Source organism: Syngnathoides biaculeatus, chromosome 11 (genome assembly GCF_019802595.1).
Source record: "Syngnathoides biaculeatus isolate LvHL_M chromosome 11, ASM1980259v1, whole genome shotgun sequence".
Taxonomy (NCBI): domain Eukaryota; kingdom Metazoa; phylum Chordata; class Actinopteri; order Syngnathiformes; family Syngnathidae; genus Syngnathoides; species Syngnathoides biaculeatus.
In genome coordinates this window covers 28,560,804-28,579,477 of record NC_084650.1, presented here as the reverse complement: position 1 = coordinate 28,579,477, position 18,674 = coordinate 28,560,804, and the positions used below count along the sequence as shown (strand labels likewise).

Genomic DNA, 18,674 nt, shown 5'->3' with positions numbered 1-18,674 from the left:
TAATTAGTTCCGAAAAAGTAAGTAGTTGTGGGGGTAAAGTAGATAAATGGGTGCCATGTTAGCACTGGGTAAATACTCTGGAAGTACCAGAACTGCTTTTTGAGAATAGCACACTGACCATATCAGACTATGCAGAACAGTTGGCTCAGCTAGTGACTACTGGCCTTACCCAACCTAACTGGGGCAACTCTTAGCAGTGGATCACTGAGCTTGAGTGTTGACGCCTAGAGCCGATAACTAATCTGAATTGCAGGAGTACTGATCATCAACACTTCAAACGCATCTTGGGGCACATGGTTTACTACCTGTGTTTGGGGTACCTTGTTGCTCTGCCTTGCTGGGTGGCGGCTTGGCCCTCCCCTCTTGAAAGAAACTATACAGAATTCCTTCATTAATGGTGAGCGAAGAGGGAAATCTAAAATTTAAATTATGAATATATAAATCATTGAGCATTAAATCGTGTGGTAGATGTTTTTCATTGCACAATCAAAGTAGAATCTGTAGTATTTGTGCGCGTCTGATGCAAACTGGCACATAGTGGTTGAGTTTTGTGTTAACTGAGTCAAACCAGTCTGTAAAGGAGAAACAATACATGTGTATGTTTGTTACAAGTCACAAGGAAGGATTACATCACTATTACACCATTTTGGGCTTTGGACCCAGCCAAGGACATTAGAATAACACTACTAAAGTTAATGTTACTTTTATACCCTGATGTGTTGATATTTAGGGGGGAAAAAAGGACACCAGAGAATGAGAGGACCTTTTTTTAAAAGGAATTTAGGAGAGCAGGTATAATGGAATGGGAGACTGTTTCTTTTCTCATACAAATGCAAAAGATGATGTCACATAAAGCTGCACGAGGGGCAGTGTCATTCCCATGTAATAAGACTAGCTGCTCTTTTACAGTTTATGCAGGATCCTAGCATGTGCTCTTACAAGAATTTAGTGGAAAATTGGACAGAATGTGAAATGCTATATTTGGACTGTAGAAAAACTCAAGCCACTGTGACTTTGCAACCCCTCATTATGATTAAAATGTAATGTTTTTTTCCATAAAAAGATGTTTTCATTAAATTATTTAAAAGCAAATCTAATCTTTTTAATAAGACACAAAGCAGTACAGACATTGCTTTTACTTTCATACAAAATCTGATAACTGTGTCATTATTCAGTAATTATGGAAATGAGGATTTCATGCAATATGGATTACCATTTCATCTGTCACTAGCTACACATTGAGTCATGTAGGTGAAAAACGTGGCAAAACTGGTCAGACAGGAATAACGGGTAAAATGGTCTATGTAACTAAAAAAAGAGGGTCTTAGACTTTACTTGAGAACTAAAATATTCAATAGCTCTGCTCCACATTTAATTCCTCCATTATACTTTTATCTAATTTTCTCATTTTCATTGTTTAATAAAACCCTTATTTGGGGGATCCATCCATCCATCCATCCATCCATCCATCCATCCATCCATCATCCATCCATCCATCCATCCATCCATCCATCCATCCATCCATCCATCCATCCATCCATCCATCCATCCATCCATCTTCTGCTTATCTGAGGGTAGGTTACCGGTGCAGCAGCTGAAGCCGGTAAATCCAGACTGTCCTCTCCCCAGCCATTTCATCCAGCTTTTCCGAGGGGATCCCAAGGCATTCCCTAGCTAGCCGGGAGACTGTCTTTCCAGTGGGTCCAGGATCATCCATGAGCATCCCAGTGTAATGTGCCTGGATGCCCAAGCCACCCCATCTGGCTCCTCTCGACATGGAGAATCAGCAGCTTGACTGAGCGCCTCCTGGATACTGACTTTCTCACCTTATCTCTGAGAGAGAGCCTGGACACCCTGCAGAGGAAACTTTTTTTTTTTTTTGCCTCTTGTATCTGCAATTTTCTTCTTTAGGTCATGACCCACAGCTCGGGACCATAGATGATGGTATGAAAGTAGATCGACCTGTAAATTAAGAGATTTAGTTTTTGGCTCAGCTCCATCTTTATTATGACAGACACAGACTCCCCATCTCTGCAGACACCCCATTGTTCTGCCTGTCAATCTCCTCCATTCTCCATTCTTCCATCACTTGTGAACAAAACCCAGAGGTACTTGAACTCCTCCACTTGGTCCAGGATCTCTTCCTTGTTCTTTTCAGATTTACGGGGGCTGATTTTCATCCCAGCTGCTTCACACGTTCTGCTAACTAGTACAGTGAGACCTATAGATTGTGGCTTGATGGAGGTATCAGAATTACATCATCTACAAAAAGATGAGATGCAAGATTGATTTCACCAAACAGGACCCTTTCAATGTCTTGGCTGTGCCTAGAAATGGAAGGTACGGAACACAATCTGTGACAAAGCGCAGCCTTGGCTGAGTCCAACCCTCCCCAGAAACAAGTGCGATTTACTGCTGCCAATGTGCATCAAACTCTGACATGGATGGTGCAGGGATCGAACAGCCTATATCAGGGGGCTGATACCCCATACTCATGGAGCACTCTCCATAGGACTCCCCAAGGGACACGGTTGAACGTTTTCTCAAAGTTCACAAACCACGAATCAGAACACCTGAATATACCTTATCAGAGAGGCTGAGGAGTGTGATCCCATTAGAGTTGAACATGCCCTCCAATACCCCTTCTTAAAAAGGGGGACCACCACCCCAATCTTCCAGTCAATAGGCACTGTCACTAATGTCCATGTGATGTTGCGAAGGCCTGCGATCCAGGACATCAGTACAATAGCCAGAGACTTCAGAAAGTCTATGTGGCTGTAATCCACCCTTGGGGCCAAGACACCCGAGTAGCTTTTTAACCGCTTCTGTGACTTCAACGCCAGAGAGGGGGATAACCGGCCTCAGAGTCCCCCTACTGTACTTCCTCCTGGCAAGACATGCCAATAGAATTGAGGTTTTCGAAGTATTTGGGTCACTTACTTAGAGGGTCGAGAATTGCTATACACATTGTTGATGGTGTACTGCTTCCCCCTCTTGAGATGTCGGATAGTGGACCAGAATTTCCTCAAACCTGTCTGGAAGTAGTTTTCCATTGCCTCATTGAACTTCTTCCACGTCCAGGTTTATGCTTGTTCAGCCAGTACACATCAGTTGCTTCGGGAGTCCAGCAGGCCAAAAAGACCCGATAGGACTCCTTCAGCTTAATGGCATCCATTACTGTTGGTGTCCACAGTGAGTTCGGGGGTTGCTGCCATGACAGTCACCACCTTACGGTCATAACTTGTTGGCTGCCTCATCAATGGAGGCGCAAAACATGGTCCACTCAGACTCTATGTTTCCCACCTCCTCTGGGGCTAACATGGTGTTAATTATGACTAATGGTGTTAATTAAGTCTGTGATGAGAACTGCAGTCAAATAGCAAAGCAGTGGTCAGGTTCTGAGCGAGTGGGAGCATTCTTCCCAATCACGCTTTCCCAGGTCTCATTTTCATTGCCCACGTGAGAGTTGAATTCCCCCAGATGAACGAGGGAGACCACAGCACTACGATTCTCCAGTACCCCCTCCATGGACTCCAAAAAGTGTCGGTAATCTCAGCTGCTATTTGCTGCATAGGCACAAACAACATTCAGGATCTGCCCCCTGACCTGAAGGTGGAGGGAGGATACCCTTTCATTTACTGGGGTAAACTATAACGTAGAAAGCACTAAGCAGGAGAGCAATCATTATGCCCACACCGCCTCAGCACCTTTTACCATCGACAACTCCAGAGTGAAAGAGCATCCAACTCCTCTTGAGAAAACTCTTAGTGGGTCCCAAGCTGTGCGTTGAGATCAGCCCAACCACCCCTAATTAAAATTTGCCAAGTGCATTATTTTGATGAAAAGCGAAGCAAGTTTATCTATACAGTGCATTTCATACACAGTGTAACTCAATGTGTTTTACATGATTAAAAACATTTAAAATAAAGAAATAATGATTTAAAACAGAGCTAAGATTAAAAAAAAAGTACTATTAAAACTAGACTACGCCGATTTGATCGGTGAGATCAGTATTGGCCAATCATGAGCATTTTATGCTGATCGGTCTATCATTAATGCTTTGCCATTCCGATCCAATTACATCATTGATCAGCTCTGCAAAAGACATTTACTCCACGCCGCCGTCGGGCCCATTAATTTGAATACAAAAGCAAGGTTAGTTTTAACCTTCTTGTCTTTTAATGTAGAACTGTAATTATCCGACAGTTGAGAATCAACACGCAATACGCGGATTAGACTACAAGACAAATTTGCTCTTTCACGATTGCACGATGTCAGACTACAGCAATAAAATCTTGTATTCCGATCCCGATGGATCTTGTTGTTTTTCATGAAAATTGTGCTTAATTTTGTCAATTAAAATGTGACCGGACACACTTGTTACACGAGTGGATGCCCAGGAGGTGCTTGTGTAAGGATTTCTTGAATGTTCACGTACTTTCAATATGATACAGCTCGCGAGCAGGCAACAAAATGTTACGGAGCTTAGCAAGCCAGTGCTAGCGCTCGTGATAGTGTGTCATTCTGCTGCCGTTCTGTTGAACACACTATCTGACCAGAGCAACGAATCCTAACTTTGTTGGCGTTAAGGCACATACAGCCGAAGCTCGGCTCCCTCCTCAGACTTAGCGTCATTCCCGTTCGAAGAACCATCCGAATACTGAACATTATTTACAGCCCGAGGTTCAGATCTGTATGGAAGTATTCCTCCGTCTTCCTGATCAACCGTTACTGCTATTTCTTTATCAGATAAGGATAAATCAGAGAAATCAGCACTGGGCATAATGTAATCGAGCCTTTGGTGCGCACCTTACACGTCATATCTGCGCACGTAAGTCATGTGAATCTCGAAAATGGCAGCGCCTCTGAAAATTCACAATTGTCGATAATAATAATGTCAAAACACTATTGAATGAGAGAGGATTTAACATCACGTTGTCAAAATAGTGTACATATTACATGACCTGTTGGATACATTGTTCATGCGAAGCACTGGAATTCCGCTTTAAATAGACTCATGGCTCCATCTTGTGATTGGATTGGTAACAAGTTTCCATTAGCATTAGAATTTCTTTCATGAAGTTTGACCTGGCGGCACAGTGGACAACTGGAAAGCCTTGGCCTCACAGTTCTGAGGTCCTGGGTTCAATCCCGGACCCGCCTGTGTGGGTTTTCTCTGGGCACTCCATTTTCCTCCCACATCCCAAAAACCCCTGGGATAGGCTCCAGCACTCGCCATGACCCTTGTGAGGATAAGCGGCAAAGAAAATGGATGGATGGTTGGATGGATATTCTGGACCTAAACTATTTAGTGATGTATTGACCAGTAACACAACTTTATAATTTATTCTAAAGCTGACCAGAAGACGGTGTAAAGATTTTAGAATTAGAGTAAGAGGCTCTGACCTCTTTGTTCTGGTCAGAACCCAGGCTGCAGCATTCTGAATGAGATGAAGTTGTGTACTGCTCTTTTTGGGGAGTCCAGTCAGAAGACCACTACAATAGTCAAATTTACTTGAGATAAAAGAATGAATGAGAGACACCAGTTTGTATTTAATTCTTTTTTTAGATGATCTGTGAAGCTTTCAAACCTTGAAAAATGAGCTTTAGGAAAGCTTTTGCAGGTCTTGTTGGCATTTGTGTTTATTCAAATAGCCAAACCTTAAACCTTATCTACTGTATATTCTTGCCACTGTTGTGTACCTTTCCCACGATGCATTGATTGAATGGAGCCAGTGTTGAGCAGGCATGTGACACAGGAAATGCACCACGTGTGTGTGTGTGTTCATGGCATTCAGGAAGTTGGAGGGAGAGAGAGGAAGCAGTGAAGAATGCTTTTGTGACACATTGGAAGAAACCCCCTCTTATGTCTGCATCCAGGCTCATTCAATGTCCTTTTACAGTCAGACTTAGTTATCAATTTAAACTGACCTCTCCTCTACAATCTGTCAAATGTCTATTGATTACACAAATAGTAAGGTTCCATAACTAAAGTATAACAACAATAAAAAGGCACTTGAAAAAATAAACACACGGTTGACACGGCTTTGGAAAACATGCAGTTTTGTCAATAATATGACAAGTTGTTACACTGACAAGTGTTATTTTTAGGTGAAACCAAAACCACGCTCAAGTGTTTGTTTTTAAGCAGTATTTCATTCAAACAAAACATCTTCGTCACTATTTGCAAGTTATATTGTGATCATACTTGGTAGTGCAAATTACTGAAATGCAAACTTCAGTATGTGTGGTATTAATTAATCTCTAGGAAGTAGTGACAATTTTTTCCTAGAAATAGGATTTAACCTGACTCAAGGAGCACATCTATTATAGTCCTGACTGTTCTATTCAAGTGGCAAACCACTTTTCCTGAATGCCCAATGACAGGTCCTCATTACAAATTAATTTCTCTGTCTGTTGGTTCATAAAGGTCACACACTCAAACTAACATTATTTTCTAAATTTGATTGCCTTGACAGGTAAATTTATAAGCAACGATTCAAACACTAATCCAGGTTTTACTTTCTACTCTTCCTTCCCGAGTTCCCAAAGGTAGTCAATGAAAGCAGTGTAAAAAAATTTGACTCAATTTTGACAATGATTTGTCCAGACAGTGTATAATAGGGTAATTTTGGCTGTTTTTTGTTGCTCTCTGATGCCAGAAATGCAATTGTGTCCACCATATTGAAAACGGTGTACATCCTGTCTGAGTACACAAAGACAAATGATGTTGGTGTGATCACAGAGTAGAAGTAGGTAGATGTGAGCCACCCATTTGAAAAACATGGCTGTGGTGACACAAAGCTAGGAAGGGCTAAGTGTCAGTACAGTGGATGGCACAAAAACCAAAATAACAAAGGTGCCTGCACATTCTGCTCCATATGGTTGTACACAGCACTACGATCACAAAAAGGAAACTATGACTAAACTATGACCTTTTATTGATAGTGTCTTTTTTTCCCCAATATTCTTTTTTGATAACATGCTTTGGCATCGAGCAAAAAGTAAACCACATTAAAATCACCTGAGAAAAGAGCAGGCTACAGTATGACTCTTTTTCAATGTACAGTACATGCATTTCCTTTGATGGGAACGTTGACTTCAAAATCTTGGCCAATATGTAGACTCATTACTTAGCCAGGCTGCTGCAGTGCGCTGGCATCTTCTCTTTATATATTTGGGTGTGATGTTTATAGCAATAATATTTCCTCACAATAGTGGCTCTTGGGTTGTTGGATATTTAACCACAGAGTATCAGCTGTCTGTTCTTGATTAATGTGTAGGCCTTTATTTATACAAATACTTTTTTTTTCAATAGCCTAAAATTATGTATGTATAGTTTGTTAATTTCTTGTTTTCCCAGGTTGAATGGGTGAATATCTGCCTGTAGAGGGAGACCAAGATGTTCTGATTAAGTTGGCATTACTGTTGGCAGTTATCCCGTTATTATTAGAAGTCGTGAAAGTAACGCTAATTTGTTTCTAAACTTGTGCAAAAGAGGCGTCGCGGCCGTCGACTTTATCACGATCGTTCTGGTGGGTGACTTAAAATGACATCATACAGATGGTCCAGTTAAATTGGTTGGGAATAACACTTATTGCTTTCTCTTAATGCTGTGTAATGTTGCCAATCCTTAACATAAATGGGTTGTTTTTATGTTACACAACTGTTATATAAATATCTCTTCAGTGTACCATTAGGAGCAAGAATAGAATATTAAGATTTGTGTTTATTGACTACGCGCACACTTGATTCTTGTCCCTGAACTGACTTTCAATGTAGTTTTATCAAGGGGAGACACAGAACTCATTTGGCTCATTTCCTTAAAAGCGAAGAATAATTTTCTCATTTATTGTGATGAAAAAGTTTACTTTAATAAGCGAGGGGGGTGCCCCGAGGGCATGCAAGCGTGATTGATAAATTTATTGTTGCTAAGAAAATAGGGCAAAGTTAAGGCAGTTTGCCAACTCGTGGTTTGATTGTTGAAGATAGATAAGAAAATGTTCAAGTGAGGGATTTGAAAATTAACCTGTTTTTCACGTAAAAATACACACTTATTGAAGAAGTGTTGATAAATGACACATAAACGGTCTATTTAGGAACGGTAGAAGTTGTTGACCATGTCACAGAGAAGAACTCATTATGAGTAGACACTTTGACTTGATTCTAAAACGTTTTACAATTCCACTGAATGGGGTAAATGTATACAAAGGAAGGTCAGTGCACGAGTGCTCACATTGTATGTTCAGCTGGTGGCTGTTTCACTTTACCCTTTTGGTGTTGACAGTGCATTTTGTTAACTGTCCAAACATATCAAGGAGATGATTTCACCCATTTTCACACATATGGTCCCTAGCCAATTGCAGGGCACTTGTAGGCAAAACAATCATTCACACATTCACGGCTTTTGGTAGTGCTGTCCATCCATTTTTCTACTGCTTATCTAAGGTCGGGTCATAGCGGTAGTAGTTTTAGCAGGGATGCCCAGACTTCTCTTTTTCCCAGCCACTTCATCTAGCTTTTGCAGGGGGATCCTGAGGCGTTCCCAGGCCAGCTGAGAGACACAATCCCTCCAGCGTGTTCTGGGTCATCCCCTGGTGTCTCCTCCCGGTGGGATGTGCCCGGAACACCTCGACAGACAGACATCCGGGAGGCATCCAAATAAGATGTCACAGCCATGTCTTCTGGCTCTTCTTAATGCGGAGGAGCAGCGTCTCGACACTGAGATCTTCCCAGATCACAAGCAGTCACTGACACCTTTCAGTGTTAAAAATTCCAAAAATGCAGGTTTTTGGATTGTGGGAAGGAAACAGAGGAAAAAACACACACAGGAAGGCCTGATCCAATTTTCATACTCAGACCCTGCGGACTGTGAGGCAGACGCTGGATATCCTCCATTTTCTTTACTAATTTATGGATCTCATCCTGGTCAGGGAGCTAGAGCTCATCTTGGTGGACTGAGTGAACAGGAGACTGGACCTTTGACGGGTTGCCACTCAATCACAGAGCTCAAAAACACATTTAATTGCGCAAAATGTATATCCCATGCTTTCTAATTTTCCAATGAGTGGATCATGGACATTTGGTCACCTATCCATCTAAAGTAACAGTCAACGTTCTTCCAAGTAACAACAATGTTCTCCTCTCCTCATGTGAAGGAAGACTCGTTGGTTTGCAATTCAAGTTTTGAGTGTGTCCTAGTTTGTTGCCCTGAGCAACAGCTGATGAAGGCCCACAGTGGGAGGTCCAGGCTAGAGCCAATCTATTTTCTCACCACAACACTACTAGTTTCCTAATTGCAACAGTGGAGAAATCCAAAGCTCAAGGCAACCGTTAAGGCCATGTGCAGCACACATCCCTCTATTCTTTAGTGCCTCACAGTCACTGCCCCCAGCCTCTGCTTGTACGCCAGTGCAGCTACCGCTATCTTAAAAATGACTGGCAACAATACATAATGTCATGGACAGACATTAAGATATGTCACAACATCCCTTTGGTCGTTTTGAATGTTCTGTTTAGTAGGAAGCGCTGACTTTTGTAACATTACTGGTGTGATCACTGGTAATGCACACAGTTTTTAAGAATTTTAAAGAAGTTTTAGATATTTTTATTCGCTATGGATATTAGATTAAATGTGTATGAGTAACAGTCTCTTTCAGAAGTGCTTTAAGTAATTTAATTCCAGTGTTACCTGTGTAAGGATTAAAAAACCCTTTATTCCTATTACCTGTTATATAATGATGCAAAATTAGTCATCCCAAGACGATGTATTGGACACCTAGTATCTTGGAAGTTGCATAGAGGAAGAACTGCTGGAGATCTACTCTTACTCCATCTGTCATGCAAGTGTAAAACTACTCACCCGTTAACGTGTGATGGTAGCAATGAAATTGTGACTGAACTCATATTGAAATTGAGGCATTCCATTGACACACTGCAGCGAACCGAGCTTTAGCATCACATGCTGTCAAAATCTCTACAGAGGACTTTGGGGAACATTCCTTCTGAAGCCCATTTAGCAGCAAACAATTTGCCCATGAATCACTTGCCCCATCTGGTGTTTGGTGCCAAGTACTAAGGTTGCATCTCCACAGCATTACTATTGACAAGTATATTGACAAATACACCTGTTAATATGATTCAAATTCCACATTTTACAAAGTAACCTGAACACAAAAAGTACAGTTAGATGCATTTGCAATATCATCTGTGGAAGTGGTGTTACAATGTCCTTTTTATCATTCATGAATTTTCTTTGGGGTGTGGTGAGTGTTTCTATTTCAGGTGTGAATGCTGAGGAAAATGAACTTCATACTCACCTGTGTTCTTACATTTTCAAACAAGTATTGTTTATGCCCTGCATATTTACAATATCTACATTATCATGTACATGTGCATCTGAATAAATTAGAATATTGTAGAAAAGTACATTTTACCGTCGTGGTTCAATTCAAAAAAGGAAAACTCATATACTTGATTGATTAAACACAGACCAAACTTTTCAAAAAGCAAAATTTTGTCTAATTTCCATATTGATAAATATTCCTTAGTTTTTATGGAATATTCTAAATTCTCGAGATAGTGAATTTGGGGGTTTCCTTTGCTGCAAGCTATATCAAAATTATTATTTTTAAAATAATCACAAAATATTACACTTTCCAAATGTTGTAAAATTGTGATCCACTTTTACAAAAGTAAAGAACAATTAAGAACATGAATATTCAAAAATATCTGTTAAAAACAAACACTGTGTATCATGTATTTAAATGTAAAAACATGCGGACATGTTGAAAGTGCCTTTCAGAACACCACATACAGAGAGTCCCAAAGAAACCCCCCCAAAAAACAAACTCATTTTTAGATAATAACCAACCAAGTTGAAAATGAACTGTATTATACAGTTAAAAAAAAAAAATGGAATTTAAGAAATTACATCAAATTTCCTAAAATGTAGTCTGTTCTTCCTCTAAATATAGCGAACACAAGAAGCTGAGCGGCACAATCTCTGCTTGGCTAAAGAAAGTTAATACATCAATTGCATATTCACGGGTAGCACCAAAATCTATTTGTGGTGGCCTACCACAGATAACGTATATGTGGGAAACACTAATGTTTCACTTTTTAAATTGAACTACTGAAATAAAATGCATTTTCATTATATTCATTTTTTTTTAGATACAGCTGTATACCTACACCTGTACTTGTGAGGTTACTTTGTTAAATTTGGGCCCCACCCTTGTTGGGATTCTACTACGAGTGAAATATAGTCTAGAAGATAGAAGGGGACATGGTTGTATATGTATGCATTCAACAACAACATAGATGTGTGGTTATATTCACCTCTGGTTGTTGTGTGGTCAATTCCTGTCATTTACACTGTCCCCTCCCTCCCTTCCAACAGAACATACACATAAAAACATTGGCTGATGATATGGTAAGGTGCTGGGTTTTACTTTGGCATGCTCCTTTTTTTGTGTTTTACATCGTACTTATTTGTCATCTGTTCATTGTGGCTGCATGAGATGTGACTGAAATAAGCAGATGGATCAAACATACTTAAAAGCAAACAGAGAAACAGTCTTCAGTTACAATATGTCATTGTTCCTCTTATTTATTCCAGGTGGAATAAATGGGACAGCTTCTACTCTGTTTGATCCATTCAGAAGTATTTCAGTAAATGCTCATCATGCAGGTCATTATCACATTTGTCTGTTTATATACAAAGCCCAATTCCAAAGAAGCTGGGGCGTTGTGTAAAGCAGAATACCATGAGTTGCAAATCCTTTTCAACCTATATTCAATTGAATACATTACAAAGATGACAGAGAGGAGCAAATTGATGTTCAAACTGGCAAATGATGATTATTATTATTATTTATTTATTTTTTGCAAATACTCATCATTTTCAATTTGATGCCTGCAACACATACCCCAAAAGCTCAGACAAAGCATGTTAACCGTTGTCTTAGGACACCATTCCTTTTGACAACACTCTTATCAAGCTGTTGGGAACTGAGTGCACTAATTGTTGAGGCTTTCTATGAGGGAGTCTTTCCTATCCTTGCTTGATTTACAACTTAAGTTGCTCAACACCCCAGGGTCTCTACTGTTGTGTTTCCCACTTCTTAATGAGGCAGACATTTTCAATGGGAGACGGGTCTGGACTTCTAGAAGACCAATCTAGTACTCTCACTGTTTTATGACAAAGCCACACTTTTTGTAACACGTGCAGAATGTGGTTTGGCATTGTCTTGCCGAAATAAGTAGGGTCATCCCTGAAAAAGTCATTGCTTTGATGGCAGCATATGTTGCTCGACAACATAAACAGTATATATTTTTCAGAACTAATGGTGCTTTCACAGATTAGCAAGTTATCCTTGCCATGAGCACTAACTCCCCTCCATACCATCATATTGCACCGATAACAATCTGGATGATCCTATTCCTTGTTTGGCTTTTACGACATCTAGGATTTCCAAAAACAATTTGAAATTTAGACCTGTCAGACCACAGCACTTTTTTATTCACTCTAGTATTCTTCCAGTTTCTCTGGATCTTTTGATATTATGGACTGTAAAAGATGAAATCCCTCAATTCCTTGTAATTGTACATTGAGAAGCATTGGTCTAGACTACTGTCATTGCCTGGCAAACAGTTCAGGGTGTACCCCGCCTCCTGCCCGTTGACTGCTGGGACAGGCTCCAGCACTTCCTACAACCCTTGTGAGGATAAGCGGGAAAGAAAATGGATGGATGGATGGATGGCTGTTCAACTGAGGCTGATGCTAGTCTCACACCCAATCACTCACCTGTTTGCAATTTAAGTGTTCACCTGTGGAACATTCCAAACAAGTGTTTTTTGTTTGTATTCCTCACTTTGCCAGTCTTTTTTGGAATGTGTTTCAGGCACCAAATTCAAAATGAGAAAATATTTGCAAAAACAAAATACACACAAAAAATGCCCAAAGAAAATAATAATGTTCATCAATTTGAACATTAAATGTCTCTTTTTGTTGTTGTTTTCAATTAAATATTGTTTGAAAGGGATTTGCAAATCCTTGTATTCTGATTTTGTTTACATTTTACACAATGTCTCAACTTCATTGGATTCGAGGTTTGTAAGTTTGTGTTGTTTAATTTTGATGAAAAGAATCTATTATTTAGCAGTCAGTTACCTGTAATAACACAACAAACAGTACTTTTTTTTAGAAATTTCAGTTTGATATGTTAATGATTGGCTATTGTAGCTACAACACGCAATTTTAGCAGGAAAGGTTGAACTTATTTAAAAAAGATAATTTCATAGCCCATCAACTGAAAATCTTATTCTTGTGACAAAAGGGAAGCAAATTTACATTTTATTATTTACATTTTCTGTACAGTATAGCCAAATTATTTTTGTTATATTGAAATAGAATTATTTAATATAATTCATGTGAATTGATTAATACTGCTATTGTTTTGTTTTATAAAGGTACTAATAGCTAATATTGTACTGACATGACAGGTTGGTTGTAGGTTTTTGATACATTTGAATAAAATTAAGAAGAAAGTAGATTATTGCCATGTTTGCTGTCACAGTTTCAAATGTTACTGGTTCGAATTTAATCATTGAAATTGAACAACACATTAAAATGTGCATGAACTAACGACTTTGCAAAACCAATGTGCGTGTCCTTTAAACTTGCATGTCTTCTTTATTCCATTCCAAACTAATTCTAACATTAATTGCACGTGGGGGTCATGTTTTATTATGATAATAATTGTGCAAGTTATGATGGAAGGTCAACTGATTATCATTATGGTATTATGGTGTTATGACAATCACATGTGTGGTCCTTTGGGGTAAGGTGGTAAGCGATGTCTTTATAAAGTTCATACGTTTTTGTATTGTACTTCTTTTCACTTTTGTTTTATTTGTTTATTAGCAAAATATTGAGGACTGCAACAATTTGTCAATTAAAAAAATCATTCAATCAAATTAACAAATGCACTTTTATAATTATTTTTCATCCCTGTATAAAAAAAACACGTTAGTTCAAATAGAAAATGCAAAAACATGAATTGATTTTGATTCAGTTACTGCTTTGTTCTGAAATATGCGTCAGAAAATTGACACAAATGTTGATCAATGTGTTTCCTAGTGAAAGAAGATCTTTACAAATGTCATACTTGATGGAACACAAAGACTAACACTTCATTATTACTGTCATAAATCTAATAGATAAAATTCCAAAAATATGGGTACAGTTTAAACAAGGTCTATAAACTATTAATCTAATATAAAAAAAGCACATTAATTTGGTAATGTTCTTGGTGTCAATTAATTGAAAAAATGTTGCTCCTCTAAGAGTGCATTTATTACAACGTTACATATCATTGTGGAGTACCTCAGTCACTTCAGTTTATTGGAATGTGTAAAATGGTTGTTCAATAAGGCTGAATTTTGATATAGCATTATGAATGGGAGTAATATCTCAAATACTCTGCTTTCTTATAGCGCGATCGCCTTACCAGTTTCCGAAAGACAGGAATGAAGAAGGAGAAGCCTCTCATACAGCACCCGACGGACCCTCTCTCCACCCAGACTGAACTGCCCATTCCTCAGCCACTCTTCGACGACCGCTCCATGAACCTCTCGGAAAAGGAGATCATTGACCTTTTTGAGAAGATGATGGTAAGCTTCGGGCGCTTTCCATTAATCATTGTTTGTGGCCATGACATCATATGTAATTCTTACAGCTGTTCAGTCAACTTTGAACCACCGTACCACTATATGTTCATTCACAATGTTCATTTACAAGATAGTCAAATCCAATTTAGCAGTATTGATAAGGAGTCCAATGTGTCATGGCTATTATGTTCTTTTTTTTTTTCTTTTTTGTAACTTGTACTCATCAGCTGCATGGCCGTGCAGAATAGTACATCTGTGTGCCTTTTGTGCTGGAACAGTTTTGCTCTGCAACAGTGAATTTTGAAATACTCCTCCTGGTTTTTTTTTTATCAATTGTTTTAGTTATACTGAGGTTTACTGAAAATACATTTTGTTTTGTATTGTTTTAGTTATTATGATGTTAAAATGCAGCCAGACAGAAAAGGGAATTAGAGGACAGACAGAGGGATGAACGAACAAGGTGTGTGAACCACAGCAGAACAATAGTACAACAGTCTAGATATTTGAGCACAAGTAATCTTACAACATTCAAGTCATGGTCTTATTTGTCGATTTTGGGGGTGGGGACGCAATCACTGAGAGGATGCTATAACTAAACACTAGGACAATATGATAGAGGACAGAAAAGGACATGACAAGATGTGGAAAATGAAAAAGGTAGTGCTACCTGTGATTGGTATGGTGGGGTGTTTTTATCGTGTCTTAACATCTGTAAGGACCTCTGAGTTAATATCTTAATATAACCCATGTTATTTTTAGTGGTCCCAGAAGAAGCAATTCAAGCCTTTTGCGTGTCTATGAGATTATTGGTGAATGAACACCATATCATATGCACATTAGTCAACTAGTTTCTGGAGTTGCTGACGCGGCGCATTAAGGAACCGAAGCGTCGTGACGAATCTCGAAGGGAAGGATGGGCATGAGTACTGGACACCCTCAACAGCCCCCCACCCCCTTCCCCCTCAGAATGAATTTTAATTTCATGTCTGACAATTCTTGAGCCTTATTTGTACCTTTCTAGTTTTTCCAAATATAAAGCTAAAGTTGATCGCCACTTGCTGATCCATACTTCGTACTAATCCCTTGGTCAATGAAAGAGTTCCTAAATTTTTTTGATTACAGACAATCTTTTCTTGGTGAAAAAAAATTACCTGGTGTAAGTATTGCCCATGTCTGTGCAATGCCGTTACATGCACAGCCATACGATTCCAGTCAACTCATTTTCTTACATACACATGCTTTCACACAAAACAATCTCTAGCCAACATAGACTTCATTTGTGTTTAGGACATAAATTCATTTTCATGTTGCAGGCTTTATCCCCTATTTTTCAGGTAAAGAGATTAATTCTACATTATAAGACACACTAGGTGCCAGTGTATACCTTTATTGCTTAGGTTTTGTTGTGGATAATACCTCAGAGTGTGTGTGCCCCATACATTATTCCCAGGTGCTGCACCATATAATCAGTACTCCTAGTTTTTAATCAGGCTCTGTCATGAATGTTTTCTTGCTTGGTTATCCATTTCTGTCACTCAGTTCTCTTCTCAATGATGTTGTTTGTGCTCACGGTGGTGTGACATTAAACCCGAGCATAAATTTGCTCGCTGACACACGACACAGAAAGCAGGCTCAGGCGGGGACTGACATTTGACAGCCAATGACAATCCCAAGCAGAAATGTGCAATTACAGTAATAAATTCAAATCCAAAAGGGTTATTCATTTGTATGATCTTCAAGGTACTGGTTTTTTCTTACAGACCGCAGTGGAGCCTTTAAACTAAAAATTGGCAATTTGAGCACAAGTTTATTGAAAACTTCCTCCTAAATTTGCACAAAACCTGCAATATGTTATGGTAGAGTGCAGTGCGTTTTTTCTTTTTAAACTGCATGAACCACATCTACTGCTGACTCACATAGTGCTTCACCTAGTAGAAAATCAAGTGACCATACAGTTGAAGTCAGAAGTTTACATATTACACTGTGCAAAAACAGACATTTAATATTTTTGACTCACTATTTGAAGTCAAATAAGACTAAACCTCTCCTGTTTCAGGCCAGTTATCTTGCTAAATGCCCCAATAATGACAGAACATTTCTTTGAGAATTTTATATTATTTTGTTTGAGGTCAAAAGTGTACATACACAAATAGTACTATGTCTTTAAAGAACATGGGGAAGCCCAGATGATAAAGTCATAGCTTTGGAAGCTCCTGATAGGTTAACTGACAACATGTGACTTAATTGATGGCACACCTGCTGATTTATTCAAGGCCACACCTCAAACGCTCTGCTTCATTGTTTGAAATAATGGGTAAATCAAAAGAATTCAGCCAGGAAATCAGACAAAGAATCATGGAGCACCACAAGTTTGGCTCATACATGGGTGCAATTTCCAGAAGCTCAAAGGTACTATTTTCTCCTGTTCAAACAATTGTACGTGAGCCATCACACCGCTCAGGAAGAAGATGGGCTCTATGTCTAACAGATCAACATGTTTTGGTACAAAATGTGTTAATCAACCCCAGAACAAAAGCTCTAGACCTTGTGAAGATGCTGGATGAAGCTGGTAGGAAAGTGTCATTATCCACAGTGAAACAAGTCCTGCACCAACATGGGCTGAAAAGCCACTCACCGAAAATGAAGCCATTACTCCTAAAGAACATAGAAAAGCCAGAATACAGTTTGCAAAAAAACACCAAGACAAAGATCTTAACTATTGGAGCCCTGTCCTGTGGTCTTATGAAATTAACTAAAGTGGAGCTGTTTGGCCATAATGACTGTTACATCTGGAAGAAAAAAATTGGAAACCTGTTGACTTGAGAAAACCATACCAACTGTGTGAAGCATGGAGGTGGTAGCATCTGAGTGTGGGGCTATTTTGCTGCTCTTCATGAAATAGACTGCATCATGAAGAAAGAACAGTACATGGTGATATTAAGGCAATATTTCAAGACATCAGCTCAGAGGCTAAAACTTTGACACAAATGGGTCTTCCAAATGGAGAATGACTCTAAGCCTTCTGCCAAAATGGTAAAAAAATGCCATAAGGATAACAAAGTCAATGTTTTGGAGTGGCCATCACAAAGCCCTGTTCTGAATCCCATCATAAATTTTTGGGCAGATCTGAAAAGGCGTATGCGAGCAAGGCAACTGACAAACCTGATTCAGGTACACCAGTTCTGTCAGGAGCAATGGGGCAGGATTCCAGATACTGTCAGAAGCTTGTGGAACACTACCCAAAATGTTTGACCTAAGTCTCGCAGTTCAAAGGAAATTCTATTCAATACTAAGGAAATGTATGTAAATGTTTGACCTCAAAGAAAATAATTGAGCATTACAGAAAAAGAGAACAAATTCTACAAGTAATTATCATTGTTGTTGCATTTAACAATACTAAATAATTTTGATGATCCGACCTGACCTGAAACAGATTTTTCTGGTTTGACTTCAGACAGTGAGACAAAAAATGAATGTGTATTTTTGCAAAGTGTATGTAAACTTCTGGCTTCAACTGTATGGATTTTTTTTCATTTATTTAGATTTTAAGAGACTTTAGAAAATTACATGGAATGCCTTGAAATCTTAAAGACTCCAGAAAATCCTGCAAGACTTCTGTTAATCCTGCAAGTATTTAGTATTTTCTGAGACCTACACAGATGTATTGAGATTTCAGCAGGCATTATATTTGTAATTCTGACAAAACCTCTACTAATATTTGAGAGATCTGCAAATCTTGAAACAAATGCAAATCCTGTATGATACAAAACTTGCAAGTCTTCCACCTACTTTGGAAAGCCCCTTCAAATCCTAGAAGATTTCACACTGAGAAATGAGAGATTACACACTAATGGAAATCCAGTAAAATGTCTGCAAAGCTTTGTGCCACTTGAGTAAATCTTATGATACTTATGTATATTTTCCAAGACTTTTAGGAAAATCAGAGTTAAGTAAATGTTATGAGACTTTTGAAATCCAAACAAGAATTCAACAAAGCCGAT

General features: G+C 38.9%; 1 protein-coding gene across 9 annotated transcripts in view; it reads left to right on the top strand.

Moving 5' to 3' along the window:
- The window catches only part of diaph2 (diaphanous-related formin 2), a 468,029-nt gene that overhangs the window by 7,602 nt on the left and 441,753 nt on the right, over positions 1-18,674 (top strand). For 7 of the 9 annotated variants that reach the window (XM_061834220.1, XM_061834222.1, XM_061834224.1 and 4 more), the window contains exons 3-4: positions 11,402-11,434; positions 14,500-14,676. In XM_061834220.1, coding sequence (XP_061690204.1) covers positions 11,402-11,434; positions 14,500-14,676 — 210 coding nt within the window. Of the gene's footprint in view, positions 1-11,401; positions 11,435-11,619; positions 11,693-14,499; positions 14,677-18,674 lie in introns of those variants that run through there. The other 2 variants (XM_061834227.1, XM_061834223.1) reach the window with 2 other exon arrangements.